Here is a 27,566-nt window from a genome sequence, read left to right on the forward strand (position 1 = left end):
GGCCGTTCCCAATATACTATCTACAGATAGAGATAAATTACTACCTTCTACTGTCAGTAATAAGCTGTCAATAATCTGAAGTTGTCCCAATATACCCGATAAGTCATAATTCTTATCGCCTGAAATTCAATTTCCATACAAACTTTTATCGCTGGTAAGCTATACGTCATCCCATTGACAGACAGCGTGTACGGATAAGGTGAGTTACCGTCGATAAGTTTATTGGAACAGAAAAGTTAACGATAGTTACGATTTTTTATCTCAGCCGGAGATAGACTGAATATTGGGAACGGCCATTATGCGACAACTTAAGGATGATTATAATTTTTTTTCTTGTATATATAATTTGTTTGTTTGAAAATTTTGTTATTTTAAATTTTAGAATTATTTTTTTATTATTGAGGTTAGATAGCTATACACTAGCTAATAGCTATACACGCTGTATAATACTTAAGGGCCTTCTATCACCATATCAGAAAGCGCCATCTAGCTGTACTTCCTTCTCGTTCATCGTTGGCCCAAGTTTTTGAGAATTATATTTTACTGCCCCTAATACAACAGACAGGTTCAACAATTAAAGTTAAGCGAAGTACTCACTTTTGTATTTTTATTACTAATATTTGCGCAATTACGTAAAGTATATTTTCATATTTTGGTCATGGACATAAATGAAATGTTATTTGAAAATAATTGCCATTTATTTTGTTAATTAATGTGTTTAGGTGGGCGTGATATGCAACAACGCGAACATACGAGACGATATGTTGTACGGGCAGCCGACAGAGGGCGCGCTTCTTGCGTGCGCGTACAAAAACAATATGGAGGATTTACGTGACAGATACACCAGACTGAACGAGATACCCTACAAGTACGTACACGCAGTCCACAATTATATTATAGTCTCCAAATCTTACAAGGTTGCCTTCTCAGTATTGACTCAGTTACTAAACTAAGTCATTAACTTAACTAAACTACCAATTGGATGACTAGTCTTTACCAAGCTGCTAACCTAGGTAATACTGGTGTATTTTAAAACTTTCGTTTTATTTTTGTTGAATATTGTAGAGATCTATCTATATATTATAATATTTTGTATTTTTTTTATGGAAAAAGGACGACAAACGAGCGTACGGGCCACCTGGTATTAAGTGATCACCGCCGCCCACATTTTCTTGCAATACCAGAGGAATCACAGGAGCGTTGCCGGCCTTTAAGGCACTCATAATGTACCTATGTCGTATCGTTCTTGAAACACCTCACAAGGAAGCTCATTCCACAGTTTTGTTGTACGTGAAAGAAAGCTCCTTGAAAACCGCACTGTGAGGACACATCCAGATGGTCGGGATAATGTCCTAATAGTGGCGTGTCGTGCGAAAGTAGAATTCGGCGGTTTGAAGTGTATACGTTAGAATGGTAAATAGTGGTACATACTTTTACGTGTGCTGAGGTAATATTTTATACGTGTAAATGTGTGCGTGCGAATTCGATTTTATTAGATGAGAATCAGATTATCCTAAAAAATATTGGATTTTATTTGAGCAAAACGTTGAGTTACAAATAAAACACCGACGAACATATTATGTATGTTCTATAATTCAAGGTTTTTAAATCTTTTCATTTTTTTTCATTATTTTTTGTAATTGTTTATGGAGTGTACTTATACAGATTGGCCTGAGCCTATTTTAACTTACTTAATTTTTATTCAAACGTATATAATAATTATATTTACAGTAATAATATGATTACATAAAATTAAAACTATCATTACGGGGAAGAGTACCAAGAATACTGGCACCATTTCCGTGTCGGATAGCTAGGCTGATCCGTTGACCGAAATAGCTGCCAGCGCTTGAGTTTCCAGAAGCCCTAATAATTAAGGCGCTAATATAGTAATTTGTATAATCTCCGCGCCTCTGGGTCCCAGAGGCAATATTTCTCAACATCAAACGGCACAAAGATGTAAGACTCACTAAGACCGATATATTTGATGAGACGTTTGCTGTCTTCGGCAGTCGAAGCAGCAGACCCAGCACCAACTGACGTAACTTGGACATGAGAATAATAATAATATTGACACACTTTTACACAAATTATCTTGCCGCAATTTAGGCATACAGCCTGTGTTATGGTTTGCAAGACAACGATATATTTAATACAATATACTAACTTAAACCTTCATAAATACATATAAACATCCATGACTCGGAAACAAACATCCATATTCATCATATAAATGCTTGCACCTATCGGGATTCGAACCCGGGACCTCTAGCTTAGTAGGTAGGATCGCTAACCACACGGCTATACAGGTCGTCAAAGGATGAGAAGGAGCCAGAGTGTCGTCGCAAGTCGCGTCCGTTTAACAAATAATAATAAAATTATTTTGTTGGTCAGTTCCGAAACGAAAATGATGGTTGTGAAGTGCGCACCGAAGTACGGCGAGAGCGGGTCGGAGCAAGTGTTTGTGAAGGGTGCGGTGGAGAAGGTACTGCCGCTGTGCACGCAGTACGTGGACAGTGCGGGGAACTACGCGCCCATGACCAAGGAGAAACAAGGAGAGTTCCTCAACGAGGCCTATAATATCGCCAGAATGGGTGAGTACAGTCAGCATCAAAAATGATGGTTGTGAAGTGCGCACCGAAGTACGGCGAGAGCGGGTCGGAGCAAGTGTTTGTGAAGGGTGCGGTGGAGAAGGTACTGCCGCTGTGCACGCAGTACGTGGACAGTGCGGGGAACTACGCGCCCATGACGAAGGAGAAACAAGGAGAGTTCCTCAACGAGGCCTATAATATCGCCAGAATGGGTGAGTACAGTCAGCATCAAAAATGATGGTTGTGAAGTGCGCACCGAAGTACGGCGAGAGCGGGTCGGAGCAAGTGTTTGTGAAGGGTGCGGTGGAGAAGGTACTGCCGCTGTGCACGCAGTACGTGGACAGTGCGGGGAACTACGCGCCCATGACCAAGGAGAAACAAGGAGAGTTCCTCAACGAGGCCTATAATATCGCCAGAATGGGTGAGTACAGTCAGCATCAAAAATGCAGCTTCGGCTCTCGGCAAATAAAAGGCATTTATTTTCTCAAAATTGATGTCATTTCTAATATACTAGATACTGCTACCGCTTCGGAAACAAATGGCGCTCTGAGAGAGAAGAAGAGGGGCAAACAACTCTCCCAGCATTATTTTTTTGCGCTCTTTTTAATACAATATACAATATTGTACTATCATTGCTATCATGAAGTTATTGAGCGAGTTCATGAGGTTCGTAATCTAGGATTAATATTTGAAGAGAATATTAGATTTGAGAAACATATAAACTCTACTGTTGCGAACTGTTTTTATCGTTCAAAAGTACTCTATCGCATTAGGAACTATTTAAATACAAATCTTCGTGTCGGGTTGTGTGATGCTTTGGTACTCTCTAAATTTAATTATAATGACAGTACGTATGGTCCTAGACTACGAGCCCGCACCAAAAGTACTATACAGCGAGTGCAAAATGCCTGCGCCCGGTTTTGTTGGATTATTCCACACAGATCTCATGTGAGTCCGTATCTTAGAGAAGCCAATATTCTGAACATGGAAAACTGCAGACGGCTACACTTCGCTTGTATGATTTTTGGAATTATAAAGACAAAAACGCCAGCATATCTCTATTCGAAACTATTATGGGCAAATGAGGGCAGGGTGTTGAATTTTATAACAAGGAACATTGTAAAGGCTAAGCTTTGTCCTCCCAAGCATCACACTGCGGCTTTCAGGGGAAGTTTCAAGTACAATGCCAACAAGTGCTGGAGTAATTTACCACCGCCGCTACGGGGTTTATATACAGTCTCGAATTTTAGAAAAAAATACATATTAATGACCAATACCTACCTACATCTCCTGCCTTGGTGAGAACTGTATAAATTTTATTGTATTATATATTATAATAGCTAGTCGTATTTATTATTATTTTTTCTTCCTTATATATTTACACACATACGTTTTTTATTATTTTTGTTATTGCCATTATTTATTTTTAGTAAAATATTTTGTTAATCAATTTTTTTTATAATAATTATTTTAGTGCCACAATTAATTATATTTTGCTTTTAAAATATGTCAGTTCAGCTCCAAACTTCACACAATGGAGTCACTGAAAATCAGTGTTGTGCTCATAATGTATGGACACAACTATGACTGAGTGGACTCCAGTTTTGGAAGACCACATCAAGTTTTGCTTTTATTTCTTTTGTATTAAGTAAGTTAAGTATTAGATTAAGCATATATTTTATTCTCATAAACATTTTTGTGTGAATGTGTCAGTTTTTCTTCCAAAATAAATTCATTTTCATTTCATTTCATTGCTATTGCTATAAAATAATCATAATCTAGTCCCAGGCTGTCAGCTGTGGAGTAGTAGGACTTACGACAGAGCCATTTTTTAATAAAACACAGTGAGTATTTTATGCCAATCACTTTTATCTTTAAAAAGCCTAAGCCTACGTTAAGTATCTTTCTTAATTTAAAGTAATTTAATATTTTTTTATAATAATATAATACAATGCATGATGGTTTTCGATTTCCACATTTAAGTAGTCTGATTATTTTCTGTATACTATAACTACACTAAAATAACTGAATAAGTAAATATCATTTTTTAATTTTTTTAGGTGTGAAATTAAATGCTTTTTTATTTTATTTATTTAGTATCTTTTGCCCGTTCTTCTCACGCTTATGTTTTCGAAAGCAAATCTAAATTTGGAATACAAAATTGAATAAAAATCTATCATCAAGTTAGGAAACGATGGTTAAATTGCTTGAGTTTTAATAATATTGTCAAATAGGGGGCAACCAATCACCGTTCACAAACCTAAGTCAGTGTATAGTGGGGTTAGCACGATTCCGCTTCATAAAATCATATGACATAAATCAGATTAAATCATGAGACATCTAATAGTCTCGTGCCAGAATTTGGCGAGTCAACGTCTCCTGAGGAGGCCTCGTGTAGATCATGCCTTTTTATAAATTTTATGGCTCAACCTTGTATTATTTTACTAGATTGTTTTTTTTTTTTTTTTGTGAAATTCGCATGAATTTAAATTGAACTCTTAGTGATTAGCGTTGAGCAAATTTGTTTATTTTTACGTCAATATTTATTTCCTTATTTTCTTTCGATAGCTGCAGACCTCTATTTTTAAATTTAAACATATTAACTGTTACCGAAATTTTTGTACTAGAGGCTAGCTTATTTGTTAAGAAAAATTCAAATTTATTCAATCGGCTGGGCGACTGTTCTTTGTTTCCATCGCGTGATCCTACCAGACTTCGAGTACGCCACATTAGAACCACTTTGTACTAAAGAACTGTCATGCTATGTGTGTAAAAATGTTTAATATATTACCAAAAGAAATAAAAAAGGAGACAGTGTTAAATAGATTTAAATTTAAATTATTATAACACTATTAAACAAATATTGTTTTTATTCAATAAACGAATATTATCAAACGAAGTGGTAACTGGCACCAATTCTATTTTTACCAATAATATTATATTCTGTTGTGATTATTTTTAGTACATTATCTCTTAGCATTTCATTTATTATTGTAATTGTGTATTGAGGGGTCTTTTAGTAGGGTTTACGTTGATTAAATTAAATGTAGCAGTTATTATTGACTGTGTTAGGTTTATAATATTGTGAAGTGAAACCACAAAAATATTTGCATGTCTGTCAAGACGAAGCATGTGCCTGCTCTTAAATTTGTAACAACTTTACTTGTGAATGTTATGGCAAATAAAGAACTTTGACTTTGAGTTTCCCTACTTAGCGCACACGCACACACACACACACTTTTTATGTTTTATGAATGTAGGGGAAGAGACTGGACCTCACGACACAGGGAATCTTAGTGGGAGGCCAGAATACTTGTAAAATTAAAGTTACTTTGTAACAGATATTTTGTAACAACTACGTAACTAATATAATATATTTGGTACCAATAAAAATTATCTTTCTTTTCTTTCTTTAATATTATTAGTATTTTTGACTTTAGAGGCGAAGCACTGACGCATGGATTAAAGACAAATCTTAAGTAAGAACTCATTTGTTTCCAGGACTAAGGATAATCGCATTGTGCCGCGGGAACAAAATAGAATCTCTAACATATACCGGAGTGTGCGGCATCTGCGACCCGCCGAGGGAGTCCGCTCGGACGGCCATCGCGGCGTTGCGGAGGGCTCAGGTCCAAGTTAAAATGGTCACGGGTGATTCTGGGCCTACTGCGCTTGCTGTCGGTAAGTGAAACACAATACTTTCATTTTTTTTATGTAATTCAATGCAGTCGGGATATAGAAGAAATCTTTAATCTTCGGTGTGAAATGTATCCTTAAAGCTACTTTGTGTCTAATGGAGCCTATTAGAATAATACACAGTATTATTTCCACCTCTCCATCACGAAAAGGGCGCTATTGCTACGTGAAAACTCGCAGCAAAAAGCGTGAGACAAAGTGATTTAAATTTCGAACCCCACGTGACTATACATCCGGGAATTACTCCACGTTAAAAAAAATAAACAGTGCTATCCGGTGCGTTTCGAAACTCATTTTAGCCTAGCGTATTATCTCATTGTGACAAAAATTTATTATCTACCTATAACACTTTTCTCGCTAGTCGTGGAGAAAAGTTATATGTTTCATGCGAGAGCAAATTTTTTTGTCTCGTGCCTTTAAATCACTCACTACCTCAGTAGTCTATATTAGAATTACTCGCTACGCTCGTGGTTTAATGCTAGACTACTTCGCCAATTCGTGATTTAAAGTCAGCACTCGAAGCAAAAAATAACTTTGCTCACTTGTTGAACAAATAACTATTGTAAGTGTTATAAAAATCACTATTTAGAGCAGTGTTTCCCAACCTTTTTAAGGCCATAACCTACCTTAACATTTCTAAAATTTTTATGCCCCCATCCATACATCATTTTTAACCTTTAAGAATAGTTTTGCTCCCTTAAGAAATGCAATTCAAATTCAAATATTTTTATTCAAAATAGGATGTGAAATCACTTATTGAAAGTCAAAAAACTACCACCCATTCCAAAATGAATGCCTCAGGCCTGAGAAGAATGGGCGCAACAAACTCAGCGGCCTTTTTTTTATCAAAAATATGTTTTACAATTAAAGTAACAAAGTAACATTGTACAATTAAACTTATTATTAAATAGCCTGAGGGCGGTCGCTCCATTCTCAATCTGTGGTATCATTAAGAAAGTCATTTATGTTATAGTAACCTTTACCACACAAACGTTTTTTAACGATTATTTTGAATAACGTAATACTTTTGCTTTGAACATTCTGGGATCCTGTTGTAAAAGCATATACATCGCCCCACAAAAGAATTGCTAACATTAATATAATTATAATTATAAGTTTTAGAAAAAAATAACTAAATTATTAAAACAAGTAAGTAAACAACAAATAATAAAAAACTGAAATTCAAAATAATTTTAATATTGATTTTTCTATATTCATTTAGTGCGATCTTCGCGCTTGATGCACAGAGATTTTATATTAGGTTCCAATTTAAATAGCTTTAATCTCAAGTCTCCGCGATTTATATTTTTTATCAGTAAATCTTTTATAGCTATGATGATATGAAGATGGAAACTGTAGTAGAAGCCTTGCACATTCTTGGAACTTGCGTTTTTTGTTAAATTTGTCACCGATATCTAGCATTGCATTTGTAACCTAAAGCGAAAGGGTTAAAATCGTGTCGAGTCAATTCTTAAATTGCCCCCCCTTAACTATCTAATTGCCCCCCCTGTGGGGCGTGGGCTCCACGTTGGGAAACGATTTTGTGTGAGTTGATAGGCCCTCCACAACATGGACCGATGATCCGGTCAAGATCGCCAACATAGGTTGGATAAGGGCAGCACAGGATCGATTGTGGTGGAGAGGCTTTTGTCCAGCAGTGAACGTCTTTCGGCTGTAGTGAAAAAAATGTACTGACAATGACAGCTATAATATTCATTTCCTTAATATACTAACTACGAACCGTTTTCAGCACAAATGGTGGGGCTTGACGTGCTGCACTCCCAAGCCCTGTCCGGAGAACAGTTGGACACGATGACAGACGAGCAGTTGGACGGTGTCATTGATACCGTGAGTATATTGTTGAACATAAGAAACTAGTTAGTTATGAGCCATATTAGACTAGTCTAGACTACTTAACCTTTATCATAAAAAATAATAGTAAAATTAAAGTATATAATTGAAATTTTGAATTTTTCAAATAAAAAACTTAAACATGGAAATAATTTTTAAAGTGATAACCCTCACTTGATGGATTAATTGTTGTGACTCCATCTACAGGATCTACTTTACAGTTGATAAGAAAACCTGCTCAACCCTAATATATAGCATATCAGGGAAATTGATTTGAGATGTCGCTCTTTCAAATCTAAATAATTTGTATCTTTTTTTAAAGTTAGCACCCCCTCACTTCTGGGATTAATTAAACAAATTAAATCCACAACGTAGCCACAACCTCAAGAGTTGAACAAGACATACAATTATCAACGATACGTCACTCGAACGGTTGGCTCAGTGGAAGAACGCTCGCACGGAACGCGAGATGTCGTGGGTTCGAGTCCCGCATTGTTCATATTTTTTTTTATTGCAGGTTAGCGTGTTCTACAGAGTGACACCGAAACACAAACTGTCCATTGTTAAGTCGCTGCAGAGACTCGGAAATATTGTTGGGATGACAGGTATACTCCGTTATGTGTGTTATAGCTTTTGCAACTTTAAAAGAGCAAATGGAACCTTTATTGGATTAAATCGTTTTTTTTTAATGAAAATAAGGTACGAGACGAGCAGGACGTTCGGCTGATGGTAATTGATACGCCCTGTCCATTACAATGCAGTGTCGCTCAGGATTCTTGAAAAACCCAAAAGAATTTGCGGCACTACTATTGTGCTCGTCACTTTGAGACATAAGATGTTTAGTCTCATTTGCTCAGTAACTTCACTAGCTACGACGCCCTTCAGACCGAAACACAGTAATGCTTACAACATTTCTGCTTCACGGCAGAAACAGGCGCCGTTGTGGTACCCATATCCTAGCCGGCATCCTGTGCAAAGGAGCCTCCCACCCGTTCTTTACGGAAGAGGTTGAAAAGCGAGTACTCATACGGGTCATCTGATGGTATTCGATCACCCCGATCGATTTTCACTGATAAGTCGTAAACAGTCAGCCACGCTTAGAATTAGTTCCTTAGTATATTGAATATTAAACTAGCCAACGCACATATTAACATTATCGGGTTCCCACGTCATTTTAAATACGCTGGTATATTCCAAGTCTATGGTTTGACCTATAAGACAAAACACCGTTTAAAATGAGGCAGAAAATAATCAAAAACTGTACATTCCATCGACGTTACATAATATGTTTTTGAAAACTTGTAAAAAATACCTTCCCGTTTTTTAATAGTAACTGTAGTATTATACTTTACTGTAATTTTATAAAATAATTGTGTATAAAGTACTCTGGTAATTTTTTTTACACTGACAGATTCTGCGCTTCCTCGTCCTAGACTCAACCCGAATGAGCGTTACATAACTGAGAGTGACAGCTCAGTTTAATTTAATATATATAGGCAGTGTCAATTAAATCGTTATTTTGCGTAGCCTTAGGAGTTTGATTTTTGCCATCTTAAAAGACTGAGTTTATCGTTTTAATTTCAACTCGATACCTATACGCGTTCCCGAGATAAAAGGTTCCAGACAGATAGACAGACAGATGAACGGACGGAGGGACGGACAACAAAGTGATCCTAGAAGGGCTTCGTTTATTTCCTTTTTAGGTACGGAACCCTAGAAAAGAACTAAAGCTTTAAATATTGTTTCCATTAGGTGACGGGGTGAACGACGCCGTTGCTTTGAAGCGAGCAGACATTGGCATCGCAATGGGAAGGAACGGGACAGACGTATGCAAAGAGGCAGCCGACATGATTCTTGTGGACGACGACTTTGCTACCATCATGTACGTATTGTAACTGTTAGCAGGCCTAACTCACGCCCCGTGTAGGTATCGAAGTCATAAGCACCACGCCAGCGTGGCTATTCAGTAAGGACTCACGAGCAAGCAGTGACACACGCACCACGGACTAGTAAAAAAAGAAGGACTCCGAGCCGTGATATTAGCAAGTGAAGCACCTTTATGCTAGTGTGTGTGCGGATACGGGGTATACCAGTTAAACAATTTTTTCTCCTTTAGATAATCATATATCCACAAATACTTTTATATAATTGTTTTTACACTTTTTCACAACGCACAACGGCATTTTTAAAACATGTTATTGAGTCATAAACTGATCTGTGACAGACGACTACAATTCTCATAATGGCCGCCTATCGGCCTTTAGTAGTGTAAGTGTGTGCGTGGGGCTACTTGTTTTGGTGCCTCACTGTTATGTAAGATGACACGGAGTCCTTATTTTTTTACTCGTCCGTGGCACGCGCGAGTTTTGTTTGTCACCTACTGCACCGATCCCACCGATATTTTAAGAATTGAGAAACTTAAGAGAGTCCCTATTTCTTTAATTGGTTTCTTCGACGTTTAAAAAAAATACTCAGAAATGATCGTACCGATTCGATAGCCATCTGGTATTTCTAAATCCCCAAAATAATTCCACTTTATGCTAAGAAATATTTGTTTTAAATTAAAATGATAAATATTCGCTCCAAAAAGGGAGCCGCCATGATCGTGACGTCATAAAAACAAAGAAACGTCAAATGTCCAGTGTTGCACTGGTGATTATTATTTGCTTATTGATTTTTTATAAAAATAAAATTGACCTTTCATAGTTCGTATCGATTAGTATTAATATTCTAAATTATCGATGGTGTTGCTAGAAACATATTGTTTCTGCTATAGTGACGTCACAAAATGGTGGCCGGCGTTTTCAGTCACGTGACATACAGAGAATCAAACTATGATTTTAATTTTGAAAATATAAATAATTCTCATGTGTTTATAACAAATTAATATTGAATTCATATTTCTTATGGTAAAAACTCTATATTCAAATGCAAATATTTTTATTCAAACTAGGATATAAAATCACTTATTGAAAGTCAATAACTAAAACCCATTCCAAAAGGTATGCCTCAGACCTGAGAAGAACAGGCGCAACAAACTCAGCGGGATTCATTTTGTATATAAAAATATGGTTATAATGTAAATCGCACAATATTAAGTGGGCAGTCGCCCAATCAGCAAGAGAGTAATTTATGTTATAGTAACATTTACCTCACAAGCGTTTTTTAACAATTCCTTTGAATTTCATATTACATTTGTTTTGAATATTATCTGTGATCTTGTTGTCAAACCGTAGTATCATCCTGGTGTTAACATTACGGTTATGACAGTTATAAATTACAAACTTAAATAATTTATTATTAACTAGCTGATCCGACAGACGTTGTTCTGTATATAATAAATAATATAATGTTTTTTTATGAATTTGTCACTAATATAATTTCATAAAATCAAGAATTGCTTCGTAAAAATGCACCCTGTTGTTGTAATAAAATTGTTTTTTTTTATGGAATAGGAGGACAAACACAGCATAACTGTCAAACCGTTGCGACCGGAAAAACAAATTTATTGTTTTTATTTCATTCCGAGCATTTTCTTATGTATTGACCTTTTAAACCTTCTCTGTACTTCCACAACTAAATCAAGGCCAAAATTAGCCAAATCGGTCCAGCCGTTTTCGAGTTTTAGCGAGACTAACGAACAGCAATTAATTTTTATATATATATAGATTTAGATAGATGAAACTGACCTATTGCTACATCTTGTGTTCCAGCTGTGCCATAGAGGAGGGCAAGTGCATCTTCTACAACATCCGCAACTTCGTTCGCTTCCAACTGTCGACGTCCATCGCCGCGCTGTCGCTGATCACACTGGCCACACTCATGGGCATTCCCAACCCGCTCAACGCCATGCAGATCCTGTGGATCAACATCATCATGGACGGTCGGGCCACATGATGATCATATTCAAATTCATACTCAATCTTTAGCCATTTGATTGAATATGAAGTTTTTTTTTATAAAATTAAGGGACGAGACGAGCAGGACGTTCAGCTGATGGTCATTGAAACGCCTTGCACATTACAATGCAGTGCCCCTTAGGATTCTTGAAAAACCCAAAAATTCTGAGCGGCACTACAATTGCGCTCGTCACCTTGACTCATGAGATGATAAGTCTCATTTGCCCAGTAAATTCACTAGCTACGGCGCCCTTCAGACCTAAACTCAGTAATGTTTACACATTATTCCTTCACGGCAGAAATAGCCGCCGCTGTGGTACCCATAATCTAGCGGGCATCATGTGCTAAGGAGCCTCCCACTATTAAAAATTATACAGTGTGGCAATATGGCAATGTGGTAATCATAAAAAATATTTAAAAATAGACTACATAATAATAATTCCATAAATAAATCAATTTTCCATAAAATCATTTTGGAGCAACCTGTAAGAAATTAAGTAGCCGCGCGCTAGCGTAGGCACCAACACTTCTTCGTGCCGTCTTATGCGACCACGTAAGGGTAATTAAAATTTCGTTTGTTTGAAAATTTGAAAATTTAAATTATTCACTTTAAATTTTAGAATTATGCATTTACGATTATGGTTTATTACCAACGTATGTTCATTTAATGTCACTATTATATACGCTGAGGCATCATCAGAATCAAACAGAATCAAGTATGTACCACAAGCGGTGCCCGTTTACGACCGGAACGCAAACAAAATGTCTCAAAACCAAATTTCGACTACAACAAAATGTTTTCAAGTTCAAACAAGGTGACGTTAATTTTGAAAATAATGTATTAATTAAAATTTTCATATTCGACCAAAGAATAAATAATCATATAGAAATATATTTAAATAATAATAATTAATTATTTAGACATTGATATTTTTTGTGTCTATACGTTAAGGCTAATTCAAACAATTCTCCTCGTCACGTAAGTGATCACTGACATCCATACCTTCATGTTAAATCGTAGGAATCATAGGAGGAGGAAGAGATATGACTGATTGGACTATTGGTTTAGCGGCAACACTCTTTGTATTAAGAGTGTTGGAGTATACCACACAGACATACAAACCTTTAATTAATAATAATAATAAAATATTTTATTAGCAGCTAAAGACTTATAAAAATACAATAATACTTAGATAAAGTTAAATATAAAACATAATAAACTTAAACTACACTAACATCAGCTGCAAATAGGCACAAGCTCGGCATATGCTGACACACATATTAAGTATGTCCAGCACCGATTTTCCGCTTGAGCCACTCTGAGACCTCTTAGCAGTCCCAACACCTATACGCTATAGACTAATATACATTTTTTAAATATTATTGTGAAGACTTTTTGATTTGCAACTTTCTCGGTGTAACGTTGCTCGCTCTGTGGTACATGTCAAGCATCAACTAACTGTCAATTATGTATATAATAAACACTGTCAAACTAATTAGATTTAGAAGACTTCTAGAGTCACTTTCAAGTTTACAATTGTTATCTATTAAATAAGTTACTCTTAATAATTAATCTATTTATGCATTAGGCTTACAGTTTTGTGTATAATAATAATAATAACACCTACGACATTATTTTACAGTGTACTACAATCAAAAGTAAAATTTGATACTATTATTATACAAATGAATTATTTATTTAACAAGAAGAAACTAATTTAATATGAAATAGCATTAGATACAAGAATGAGAGTCACAGATTTTGATATAATACAAAAAGGATATGATAGGAGTAGGTAGTCAAGAAAACAAGCGGTAGGTGCGTGTGAAGCGAATGGGGGCTAGCTGCTGACCTCATTAACTTGTCCGGCCGGTATTGTGTGGAGCGATTAGAGGTTGTGGGATAAGATTATCACCACAGAAGCGTAATCTACTGGACCACAAATGTTGTTTCCAATATAATTGTGTGTATATTATACGGTGCAGGTCCCCCCGCGCAGTCCCTCGGGGTGGAGCCGGTAGACCACGAGGTGGTGCGGCGCAGACCTCGCGACACGTCCCGCCGCATCATCTCTCGCTCGCTGCTGCTGTCCGTGCTGCTCTCTGCAGCCATCATCATCGCCGGCACTCTGTGGGTCTTCAACAGAGAGGTGATGAACCGACACTCACTTTATATACTTTTAAATATGAAACTAGACATTTATCACACAAATTAAATTTGAAAATAAAATTTACGAACGATGCGGGTCTCTATCCCGCGACCTCTCGCGATCCGGGCGAGCGCTCTTTCCACTGAGCCAACCCTTCGAGTGACGTATCGTTGATAAATCTTGTACGTCTTGTTCAACTCTCAGGTTGTGGCTTCATCTACAGGATCTACTTTACAGTTGATAACCTGCTCAACCCCAGTATTCATTATAACATCTTTATCCCTATTATCTATATCAAACCGTGCGTCAGTAAATTCTTTCATAGAAAATATGTCCGATCAAAAAAATACTATTGGAAATAAAAAAATAATTATGGGTCCCAAATCGAAATTAATAGGCGGCGGTGATCACTTAACACCAGGTGACCCGTACGCTCGTTTGTCCTCCTATTCCATAAAAAAAATCCTATCTCTTAATTTGGACTAATCTGCACTCCATGAAACTGCACCCATTAAAATCCGTTCATTAGTTTAGGAATACATCGCGGACAAACAACGTGTCACGTAATTTATATATATAAGAAGTTATGTTCTGTGACAGATGTCAGACAACAAGATCACGCCCCGCGACACCACCATGACGTTCACTTGCTTCGTGCTGTTCGACATGTTCAACGCGCTGTCGTGTCGCTCGCAGACCAAGTCCATATTCCAAGTGGGGCTGTTCTCGAACAAGTGAGTAACACAACTTACATGCTTAGATCATTTATACATCTAGACAGAGCCTCTTGCTGCTAGACAACCGATGAAAACATCCCAGGTTTGTTACTGTAGTGTGCATGACAAGCTACATGTTAGTGTGATTTTACTCGCGATTCGTATGTCACTTTATTGATAATACGGGACGAGACGAGCAGGACGTTCAGTTGATGGTAATTGATACGCCCTGCCCATTACAATGCAGTGCCGCTCAGAATTCTTGAAAAGCCCAAAATTCTGAGCAACACTATAATGTCGCTCGTCACCTTGAGACATAAGATGTTAAGTCTCTCCCAGTCATTTCACTAGCTACGGCGCCCGTCAGACCGAAACACAATAATGTGGTAGCCATAATCTAGCCGGCATCCTGTGCACAGGAGCCTCCCACTTTGTGTTAGTGTGCGTGCATTGCTCAAAATAGAGGTTAACAGTCGATCTTTTTCGACATTTTCACAGCTGTCACAGTCTCTCTTGACTTATAAATGATCTAATCTTACACGTATCAAAGTCAGGCGGAACAAAACTGACTGGTTTATATTTGAAAGCTTTAAAATTTAAAACGCTTGTAACATCTTCCGGGAGTTATTATAAATCCGACGTCTCTAAGCGATACACGCTTGTGTATGTGTGCTTTTTCCAGGATTTCTGGAACTGGAATTACCTATTCTAAGAGTAGTTTAACCTTCGATAGTAGTCATTATTAAAGGTATATGGTTGAATCGTGACATTCCAGAATGTTCCTGATCGCCGTATCGCTGAGCCTGGTGGGACAGATGCTCGTGATATACTTCCCGCCGCTGCAGAGGGTGTTCCAGACGGAGGCGCTCACAGCCAATGGTATGCACATACAGACTGATTAATAATTTTGAACTGACCAATCAATACGGCCCTAATAGAGAGAGCTAGGTTGTAGGTAGTTTTTATGAATAAATTGCAGATTTCTGCCGTGACGCAGTAATGTGTAAGCATTACTGTGTTTCAATCTGATGGCCGCCGTAGCTAGTGATATCAGTGGGCAAATGAGACTTAACATCTTATGTCTCAAGGTGATGAGCGCAATTGTAGTGTCGCTCAGAATTTTGGGGTTTTCAAGAATCCTGAGTGGCTCTGCATTTTAATGGGCAGGGCGTATCATTTACCATCAGCTGAACGCCCTGCTCGTCTCGGTCCTTATTATTATAAAAAACCCATTGTTCCGAGAGTAGGGCTGTAGCTCTTGTTTATTGCTTTAAGTTTTTTTCTAAACAAACATGCACCCGTGATGTGATGTGGGTATTTAGGGAAACATAGCACCAGGGAGCTAGAGATATACCATGCTTCTATTTTCTTAAAGTCTCTCGGCAAGTTTCGCATAGATTATACCTATAGCTTATACCTAATATATATTTGTCAATGTGCGCATTCTAAACAATTTGTAATTTTTATTATACAATATTTATCAACGATACGTCACTCGAACTCGGTTGGCTCAATGGAAAGAGCGCTCGCACGGAACGCGAGAGGTCGCGGTTTCGAGTCCCGCATCGTTCTTAAATTTTGTTTTCAAATTTAATTTGTGTAATGTGCTCATTAGGTAGTGGTTTAATATTCCATATACTAAGTTACAAACGTGGCTGACTTTTTACGACTTGTCAATCAATGTAGGCTACAGTCACAATAGATTCGGTTCCTTTTCTATCTTCGTGTATCTCCGTTAGAGAAGTTCTTCACTCTCGCACTCTTTGTGTGACTATTGGCTATTGTAATACTAATTTGAATTTGCATTGTTATTCATACTGTAAATTAAATTTATGTGGATGTTAAGCGTAACAAAGATACTCACTCACGCACTATAATATTAGGATAACCTAGCACTTTAGTGACGTCACCAGTTCTCATTTAAAATCGTCCCCTGCCCATCCATATAATATATTAAATGTACCCGTATTGTAAGAGCTTAGATAATTTATACGTCTAGATAGAGTCTCTTGCTGTTAGACAACCGATAAAAATAGGCTAGCAATATTAGTTTAGTGCGCGTGACAAGCTACGTCTTACATTCGCAATTTGTATGACAATTTGAGAGAGTGTGCGTGAAATGCTCAAAATAGAGGTTAGTTCTAAACTCAATTTTTTTTGACGTTTTCACAGCTGTCATAGTCTATCTACACGTATATATGATACAAGTGTGAGATTATAATAACTCAAAATTATTTATTAATACGGCTTTACTCACGTTTTTATCGGTGTCGGTACCGACTGGTTTCGGACTATTCGGAGGTCCTTCATCAGGGTGAGTGTGGTGGGTTCGCGATAACGTCCCACCTCTTACTAGTCGGCTAGTAGTTAAAAACTAGTCGGTACTGACACCGACAAAAACGTGAGTAAAGCCGTATTAATAAGTAATTAAATAATGACTCACGTAAGTTTTAATAATTTAATAACTCAATATTGTCTAATGTGTTCCAGATCTCATATTCCTAGTCTGCTTAACGTCAAGCGTATTCATAGTGAGCGAAGTTAAGAAGGTTATCGAGCGCGCTCTCAAGAAGCGTTCACTCGCAACGTTCTCCACTAAGGCACATGACGCGATGGACTTCGTATGACAGGAGCCGGAGACTAAGGTGGAGTAGGATGTCAGTCTGACATGTGTCAGTGCGACTTACGTCAATCTGACATCTGTCATACCGGTTAGGTCAAACGGTGGTGTGGACTGTGACCGTGGGCGTTTGACGATAAGTGTTTCGGGTCAGAATTATGTAAAGGACAACTGTCACGATGACAGCTGTCAGTGTGACAAGACTGAATGATGTAAACGAACAGCAACGCCCCATTGTGTGGCTAGGGACTCCCAGTATTTGTAAATTATTTTATTTGTTGTGTGTTTTGTGATTTAAGTGTAATTAGATGGATTTAGTTTCTTATACGCTTATTTTGATATTAATTTTTTATTATATTTGTTTGTGAAACAGTGTTTAAGTAATGTTTAAGATTTAGAAGTACAGCTCCGCATTTTAAGTGTTTCGCTTTATATTTAGTTGGTACGAACAAATATTCGCCGTGTTTTTGCCAAATACATTAACATGTTGTACAACTAATCTTCGAACTTTTTTTTATAATTTGAGTGTAAACCTGATGACTGTTTGTACTATGATTATTCTCTTTATATTCTTTTACACCAGGAACTCTTTCTATACGTTGAACCTCTTTGGGACGAAGGCCTCCACAACTTTTTTTTACGTTAACGTTCCCTTAATTCCTTTAGTACATATTGTTTGTCCACAACTAGAAAAAAATGTATTAAAGTTCTGCATTTCAATATGTGGAATGTTAAATTCCATATCCCTATAATAGTACTGAATAAGATATATACAAGTACCAAACTAAAAATACAAAATCCCATAAATGGATTGCAAAAAGGGATCACGAAAATATTCCATAGATCCTGATTGGGAGTAACATCGCGTCCAGAATTGAACTTTTGTGTTCGGGAATGGATTGCAATATCTTAAATCGCCAATTAAAATCGAATTGGCTGTAAGTCTAATATATATTACAAAACCTGCTTAGGTAGAAGTTCTTCATAGATCGCAAAACTATTTAATTAACTAGTATTTTCTCGCATCTTCCTTGAGGTTCAACTTAAGCCGGCTCCACACGTTACGAATGACGGCGATAGAAAACAATGGAACGAAAAAGAAAGATCATGTATTGTGACTTTTGAGACGAGTGGTATTGAAAGAAAGGACCGTTATCTGATTGTCATTCATTAACGTTCTTTGTATCTGCAAATATTGGTATTTATTTTTGTCATTTCTCTTCTCGTGCGATATTTGCTCGTTAATCAACTCAGCGCTTCGGCTACCATTTACATGTAGTAGAAAATAACTAAAATTAAATAGTAAATAGAATGACTTATTGAATGTTACCTGGCACATCTAATATAAGAACATCGGCACGTATTAATAAAATGAAATACACATAGATTTTATCTGTGCTGTAAGTATTCTAAGCTTTTTCCAAAATATTTCAAAAAATTATAAGTCTTCTAACTTAGATAATTTATACGTCTAGATAGAGCCTCTTGCTGCTAGATAACCGATGAAAACAGGCCAGTTTTATTATTTTAGTGTGCGTGACAAGCTACGTATTACACTCGCGATTTGTATGTCATTTTGTGCTAGTGTGTCTGTCACAGTTTATCTAGACGTATAAAAACTAAATACTAAAAAAAGTTTATGGAAAATTTAATTAAACTTTTCTAGCACTCTAATTACCGCTATCTGCGGCGAAGGGATAAAATTTATATGACTTAACGACACACGGGCACATTTACAGGCAAGAAAAAAAGTAAAAAATGTTCTTGCCTAAGTATGACACTGTAAAGGACATCGCTGGTGTTGTGTGCTTATTACCTAAGGAGAATGTGGCCATTTAACAGCCTTAATAGAAATTAATAAAAATCAAATCAAAAGTGGATGTGATACCTCGGAAAATATTATTTAAGGCACCAAGCGGGTGGAGTCCAAGACGAGGCAGACCATATTATAGATATTTAGTGGTGGATTTGCCGAAGTTTAGAAACGCATGGTAAATGATAGGCAATCAACTTAAAAGAAATCCGTTTATTTTTCTATATTTCTAATTATTAGGGTATTCTTTTTACATTATTATTGATTATATAATTCAAAATATATCGAGAGACGAAACACGATTACAATAAACTTTCTCGATAAAAAGATCACCAAAAAAACCTTTGCGCGAAGCCTACTGCCGTCGTACTAATAACACGCAACATTTAAAGTTCGATTTTAGTTTGGTGCACTTCTAACCTAATAGTCTAAGAGACCGTGAACCCCACACGACGTAAGTAAAATTATAATTTCATGGACATTAAGGATGTCTGACAAGGGGTTGACACGATGTTAAGTGCCTGGCAACGAATAACGTGATTTTTAATAATATTCTGAAGGTAATACCGAAAAATCGCACTTTTTTTGATGTTTTAAGATCGGTATTTTACACACCTTTAGTACCGTTTTTACATAATAGTCCAGAGTTCTTACCTGTGTTGGGAGCATGCGCTGACAAACTTTCAGCTTTTATAAAATAACGTAGGTCTGGGGTTCACGGGCTCTTGTTCTATAACTTGAGGGCCGCTCCGAACATAGCCACAGGTAAGAGTTGTCAGCACTTTCGTTCATATATAGAGCGATGTTCAGTTCAGTTTTCACTGGGAAGAGAAAGCCTTATTGTCCTCTAAAAAGCTTGGTGTTAGTGAGGCAGTATGTCAAGCCATCGCCTGCAGCTCCAAAATGCCCAATTTTGGCCTCACATTAGTATTGTTCTCACCTCTCGCCCTTCCGTACCATCTTCTTCCATTTGACCGTATACTATGAAGAGCGTCATCTCCGATCGGCTTGATTCTTTGGCATTGCGTAGAAGGTGTAAGTTGCTCTGCAACTTCTTGCCTCGCACAACCACTTCTCTGTGGAATCAATTACAGGCTGCAGTTTGCCACAGTTTGTCATTGTTTGACACAGCAGTCAAAAACACGGCTAAGGCTAAATGTATGGCTAAGTGTATCTACGAGGAGTTAAATAGGTATATAATTACTTACTATTTAGAATGATTGTAAAGTATTTATTACGACACTTAATTGTAGATGATAAGGTAAAGGAGTGTTTTTTTTTTTTATTTAATTCTGGTCCAGGTATTTGTAAGTTATGTCAAGAATAAACGTATATTTCCTAGATTTATGGAAAAGTATAGTTTATCTGATTAAATCAAGGGTAATCATTCTATTATACAATGACAATGATTTTTATTTTATTTTGATGTTTTTGAATGAAAATGTATTTTCGTTTCTTTTGTTTTATAATCCAGTTGACATTGACGTTTGTTTATATTGTCTTTGGCGGATACAAAAATTTATAAAACCGATCACTTAGATATTCAGCTGTGGAGTAGTAGGATTTACGATAGAGCCATTTTTTAATAAAACATTAAAATTTATTTATAGATAAAACCTGAACAGTTGTTTAGAAAATCCTAGAAAATGTTCAAAACAAATGTATTACGAAATTCTATAGACTTATTAAAAAACGTGTGTATGGTAAAGGTTACTATAACATATATGAGTTTCGTAATGATATGACCATCAGGCTATTAATTGATAAATTTTATTCTACGATTTTACATTGTAACCAAATTTTTATATAAAAAAAGAAGTCCGCTGAGTTTCTTGCGCCCGTTCTTCAAAGGTCTGAGGCATACCTTTTCGAATGGGCGGTAGTTTTTGACTTTCAATGAGTGATTATATCTTATTTTGAATAAAAATATTTGAATTTGAATAGTTATTCAAACTGTACTTTAAATTTATGTGGATGTTGTATGATACTTTCCAGTTTGCCTTTTTGCTCTTCGTCTTCTTGCTTATGTTCGCGAAACTTTAGCTTAATATAGCATATAATGCTTTACATCATACTAGTTGTTTACTATACATATATATATACTTCAAATGTTAGCTAATACATAATATATAGTACCTATATTAAATATTTTGGTCCTAGACCGCTATATGGCAGCCTAATAAATACTACGAATATTATCACTTCTTTAATAGTAATAAGTATCAAAACTCTTAGGTTTCTCTAAAAATGTATCAAATATGCTAACCATTTAAATGTTATTATTGTGACTGGGGCATGTGGTTGTAAAATTTAACAATAAGACCTTTATGATAATTAATGTAAATTGTTTTATATTAAATACTTTTGAACTGGCAATTATAATATGCGCTTACTTATATGTATGCTTAGGTACACTAGTGAGGTCAATGTCTTCAAATTCATTCTACTGCACCATCATAGTTGCACTATAGTAATTTTCTTCGACAAAAGTCAGTTTTATTTTAAGCCCTGTTCTTTCATATTAAGGTTGAAAATACTACGTGTATATCTTGTTTGTGATTTAAATCCATATCGATTTATGAACTTTTGTATAATGTAGCGTTTGTATACATTTCTTACCTATTATATAATAGTAGAATAAAGATAAGATTTTATCATTGTTTATAATTAGAGAGTCTCTTACTCACAGAGACTAACTTTTGGTCTCGCACTTTGTAATAAAGCTTACAGTTTTTCAGATATATAATATGATTTCTTTTTTCGAAGTACCAACGTAATAATTCGTGCCGAGTGATTGCGTAATAGCCTCAATATTAATCTGGACCGGCAAATAAAACTGTTCTGTTCTACATAATTGTTGGGACCTTCTACTGCGCAACTATTATCTGTGCCAGCTATGTGTTGAGCTATATTTCAGTTTATGGAATTCTTTATTCCCATTAAGACAAAAAAGTCACTTACATGAGAAATAACTTAAATAATAAATAAGGCTAGTATTAATTACTTATCCGGTATGAATATGTGGTTAGTATAAAGAATAAGTGGTTAATAATAACATATAGTTCAATAATCTAGTGTGAGGACACAGTGATATATCACAATAGCAAATGACTTCTAACAAATACAGTAAATGAGTAACAAGATTATTAGCAAAATAGTTGATACAAAGTAACAATCAAGACAGGTTCTTGGGTTGTGGTACAAGTTATATGCAATTTAATTTTTAACAATTTAAGTATTAGAAACAGATAAGCATCGATCCATAGCAACCTAAATATCAACACAGTAAAAGAGGAAATAAGGAATATCAATATTTAATACAAAAACCAACTGAAGGCCCACCCAAACCAATTTGCTGTGCAATTAAGCTTTCTTCCTGAGGCAATGCGCAGGCTGAAAAGACGGCATATACTATCATGCCTGTCTAGCCATGATGAAATATAGAGAAATTCCTAATTAGGAAATAATCTGCCAACAATCTCAGAACACATCTGTTCATAGTCTCTCGACTGATTGCATGAAAAAATAAAAATGAAAAAAGCAGATAATAATATTTAAATAAAACGCTGTTTAAAGGATTAACTGTCGGCCTGTTCCAATAACAACGCGAGGGGATTATTTGAAAACACCTTAAAGGCCGCTCTTGCGATTACTCTGATAAAGATACAGTTAAAACATTGGTTGAGGTGCTCACTTAGAATCGGGACCGGAATTAGTCCTCCAAGAAACAAATACCTATACCATTATAATGGTTTTTAATAAAACAAAACAAACGTTTATGTTTGTGACATTATTGCAGTAAAATTTTTTTTAGTTACTCCAACCCTATTTCTTTATAAAGGAAGCTATATAATAATTTTAACTGCTAAATGGCCATACTTTGCATACATCACAAAATAGTTATTTATGCAACAGCTGTTGTGTAATAAAGGGTATTAAAACACGAATGTATAATAATAGTTTTACATTAGTGTTTTTAGTACCTAATTATCAACAGTTGCATATAAGACTTTATCTACACCCAGAATATGAATCCTCTAAAAGATTCTGAAACAGTTAGCTTACTGCTAGCATTTATATACAAATAAGCTAAGTATTAATGAAAGAATCATTTATTTTAGTAATAATTTATTTTGTATAGTGCAATTATTAAAATTCACTTGAATATTATGTTCTTTGCAGCGTTTAAAATATCTGTCGGTGTGCTGTCAAAACTTGAATCGCTCATTTTTTGTAAAGAAAACAATAAAAAAATCAAAGAAAAATAGCAGGTATTAAACCTACTTTTTTACGGCGCGCGTCGTTCTGGTATTGTAGAACGCGCGTAAACTATTCTGTTTTTGAAATTCATACAGATACCACGCATTAAGCAATAAGAATGTCGCTGTCTATTGAAAGTCGTACCGCATGAAGGTATCGAAATAAAAACAAAGAGTGTAAGAAACAATTCAATACTGTTGTACATACAAACAAGTGTTGTAATATTTTTCAACACTCGTTTGTATGATGTAATGGTTATTAGGACATTGGGTGTTTTTTATGTTGGCAATAAGCTAACTGTTTCAGAAGCTGTACTAGAGGATTTAAACTTTAAAGCATAGGGGTGTAGATAAAATAATTAACGGATCGCGTCTGCAGTTTTCTTTAGTGGACTGTAAACTATAACGGTAATACACTTATGGCCATTTTAAGTTAATGGTTTTTTATATTATTTTAATAGCATAATTGTTATACATATTTATTATACTATAGATAGAAAATTATTCACTAATCCCAAATGTTTCGGCACAAATTATAAAAACGAAATCCTTTCATATTATCTTTCCTATGTGTAGAGTTAGATCTAAAATTTAGAGATAAATTGTTTGTTTTTTTTTAAGAAAAGATAAATCAACCTCTATCCCAAATTAGTATACTTTTAGATATTATTTAATTATGAAGGTCAGATCTAAATAAAATATTATATTACTAACTATATCAAAAATCATATTATGTAAAGCTATATATGTTTATGTCTTAGATTAAGGATTGGTCAAAGAACAATAGCTTTTTTTATTACGGCAACTATTTGATGCTTGTGTGCGTGGCGTCTTGACACTCAATGGCACTTTTCATATTATGTAGCATACGCTTCGTGTTATTCAGCATTGAAATAAAAAGATAGAGATAAATTACTACCTTCTACTGTCAGTAATTAGCTGTCAATAATCTGAAGCTGTCCCAATATACCCGATAAGTCATTCTTATCGCCTTATATTGGGATGCGTGAATTGAAACTTCTATCCCTGGTAAGCTATACGTCATCCCATCGACAGATTAGACTTAATATTGGGAACGGCCGTAAAACAAGAATGTATATCCCCAAAATTTTTTATTGTACCAATACAATTGTAAAAATAAAGTTACAAAATTAAAAGGGTGAAATAATATAGTAATTACTACTAGTAATTAGTTTATGAGTTAATATTTTACGTAATTTTTTGATTATATTAATAATATAGCTGAGTTACAAATAACTTTTCAATTTAGCTAGGTACCTAGACCACAAGACAACATAGCAATTTTAGAAATGTATAGTTTCAATTGTAGAATAATTTTCTTCATCCAATGTAGTGTTATAAGCGACAGATACTTTGCAAGCGTCTTGCGAGTTCTTCTGTACAACTGTATAGTAACCTGTTCCTCGAATGATTTTGATTCTTTCCGGTTTCGACATTGGTCCTTCTTCGCTTTTTTTGCAGGCACTTACACGAACCTCATAGAGTTCGTTGTATTTAACACCATTAATTTTTGATTCTCTTGTGTTAACGTCTGTCACAACCACTGTCCTTGGCTTACTTTTTGGAGGTTTTTCAAGGTCGTAAGGCTAAAATTAATAATTGTTGTCATTTTCCTTTCATCCTATGTTTATTTATTCATTTATTAGGTTTATTTACAATCACTTACAATAATACACACAAATATAAAAAGTAGAACTAAAATCTAGGAACTAAATGTAGTGATAACTTACAAATAAACACAGCATGCACAGAAATAATTAATTTTATGTATTATATAGAATAAGTTACGTTTTTTTTAAATTAATAAATGAGTAGATTGCATAGTTATACACAGTTACATTAATTTTCCAATTATATTATTTATAGATTACCAATGATGCTGCTATGTTCACAAAGCTTATAAAATAAAATTTAAAAGAATATCACCTTATGTGGCAATTAACATACGGATACAGTGATGTTCTATGTAATATTATAGAAGGTGATTGTACGGGTCAATTGATGGTATGTGATATCAGCCCATATTCTCTTGTAACACCAGAGGAGGATCACAAGAGCGTTACAACGTACATATGAATTAAATATATAAGTAAAAATTAAAACACGTTTGTACGTGGCGGGCGAGGATCGAACAAGGGGCTCCGTGGTGAGAGACAACGGTTCAACCTATTGGGCCACCGACGTTTTTACGACCGAGAATATTGTTTGACATAAGAGGCCACTAGTTGTCTACAGTTAAAAGTTTTCGGGGCCATCACAATAGTCATAATTCAGCACCAAAGAAGATTTAAATACACTTAGTATTTAGATAAGAGACGGAACTGCCTAAGTAAAAATGAAATTTAGATTAGTATGAATCATTTACTAATTTAATGAACAGTTATTTGACATTAGTTTGAAATAGTAATTACAATATGGCGACGAAGTGGAATCCGACTGACTTTGAAAGCGAACAGTTGCTTAAAACAAAGTGGATTCGGCTCTCTCCGTTTTTTACAAGATTATAGCCGTCATCTGTCAATCTTTTAATCACTGCACGTTTGATACAATCGAGTGAATCGCTTTTTGCTTAGAGAGTTTCGCTAGGCTGGTCAGCATGCGATTAGAAAGGGAATAGAGCTCGATTTCCATACGATTGACATCGTCATGGCCAGTGATCAATTTCACGTCTGCCCGAATACATTACGGTGCCGGTTATATTGTATCTAATATTTTCCCCACTTTTTTGTATTTTTATTCACATTAATAATTCTTACCTCCAACACCCGTACAATTGACATCAGACCTGGAGTTTCATCACCGTTGATCAAAGTAAAATGCCCCTGTGTAGATTCTTCTACTCTCCAGATTCTCACCTAAAATGTAATAATTTATGATCCCTACGGAGTTATAGTAAATTTTAATATTGGATATTATGATAATTATCATATTACATAATAATATATTACTAACAGCATGTTCCTGGAGATTTCTTTATTTATGAGGTGTTGACGATAATTTATGATTTTGACGCGACTGAATTTCTGTGAACTATGGGCTCATGGTCGCTCAGAGGACAATGGAGAGAGCTATGTTCAGTTTCCCAGTGAGATCGAATCATAAATGAGGAGATCCGTAGGAGAACCAAATGATTGCGAAACTGAAGTGGCAATGGGCAGGGCACATAGTTCGACGGACAGTCCGTTGGGGCAGTAAAGTCCTCGAATGGCGACCATGTACCGGAAGACCCAGTGTTGGTAGGCCCCCCACAAGCAAGATGGACCGATTATCTAGTGAAGATCGCCAGAATACGTTGGATGAGGGCAGCGCAGGACCGATCGTCGTGGAAATCTTTGGGGGAGGCCTTTGTCCAGCAGTGGACGTCTTCCGGCTGATGATGATGAATTTCTGTACCGAATGACATAACCACCGGTCAAGACAACGACCCCGTGCATCCCAGAAAAACATTTTCAGATACACATACAAAATATGAAATCAAACTGTAACACATTAAACAATAGATACATACCAAATAGCCAGTTATTGGGTCTGTCGCAAAGTAGGGTATAACATGCCATTTGATGTGAATCCCAGCAGGTTCCAGGGCGGTTACATCTATAATTTTTGGAGCTTCTAATTCTGTAAGTGCTAACACTATTATTGAATAACACAATATAAATGCAGCTACAAATAACTTCATGTTGAGTCAGACGTTCGGATTCGAGCAACTTGTTCGAATAACAGTGTTATCAAAATTCGTTTCATTTATCCTTAAGCATTAAGCAGCATACACATTAAACATCTATTTCGTGAAGTTTATTTGCAAGTAAGTGTATTTGTGTTTAATGGGTTAAGGGTCTTCTGATAAGTAACTACCGCCGTTTATACGCTCTCTTGTAACACCAGGGGGCAGAGCCGGGGCCTACACAAAAGATGGGCCCCCACAATAGAGACTTCCGAAAAAAATTTGA

General features: G+C 35.8%; 1 protein-coding gene and 1 long non-coding RNA gene across 5 annotated transcripts in view; one reads left to right on the forward strand and one right to left on the reverse strand.

Moving 5' to 3' along the window:
• The window catches only part of LOC126966406 (calcium-transporting ATPase type 2C member 1), a 69,394-nt gene extending 44,899 nt beyond the window's left edge, over nucleotides 1–24,495 (forward strand). The window contains exons 9-20 of one of the 4 annotated variants that reach the window (XM_050810418.1): nucleotides 723–868; nucleotides 2,395–2,485; nucleotides 2,695–2,803; nucleotides 6,093–6,272; nucleotides 8,038–8,135; nucleotides 8,656–8,743; nucleotides 9,891–10,020; nucleotides 11,852–12,021; nucleotides 14,024–14,187; nucleotides 14,788–14,921; nucleotides 15,679–15,782; nucleotides 17,394–24,495. In XM_050810418.1, coding sequence (XP_050666375.1) covers nucleotides 723–868; nucleotides 2,395–2,485; nucleotides 2,695–2,803; nucleotides 6,093–6,272; nucleotides 8,038–8,135; nucleotides 8,656–8,743; nucleotides 9,891–10,020; nucleotides 11,852–12,021; nucleotides 14,024–14,187; nucleotides 14,788–14,921; nucleotides 15,679–15,782; nucleotides 17,394–17,530 — 1,551 coding nt within the window. In that variant the 3' untranslated portion in view covers nucleotides 17,531–24,495. The other 3 variants (XM_050810417.1, XM_050810419.1, XM_050810420.1) reach the window with 3 other exon arrangements.
• Nucleotides 1–27,344, reverse strand: LOC126966422 (uncharacterized). The gene is made up of 4 exons (XR_007729730.1): nucleotides 27,125–27,344; nucleotides 26,373–26,471; nucleotides 24,515–25,202; nucleotides 1–44 (listed from the first exon to the last, which is right to left on the reverse strand). It is a non-coding gene; the product is annotated as an uncharacterized LOC126966422 (long non-coding RNA).
• Between the last annotated feature and the right edge of the window lie 222 nt (nucleotides 27,345–27,566).

Source organism: Leptidea sinapis, chromosome 10 (assembly GCF_905404315.1).
Source record: "Leptidea sinapis chromosome 10, ilLepSina1.1, whole genome shotgun sequence".
NCBI classification, from domain to species: Eukaryota; Metazoa; Arthropoda; class Insecta; order Lepidoptera; family Pieridae; genus Leptidea; species Leptidea sinapis.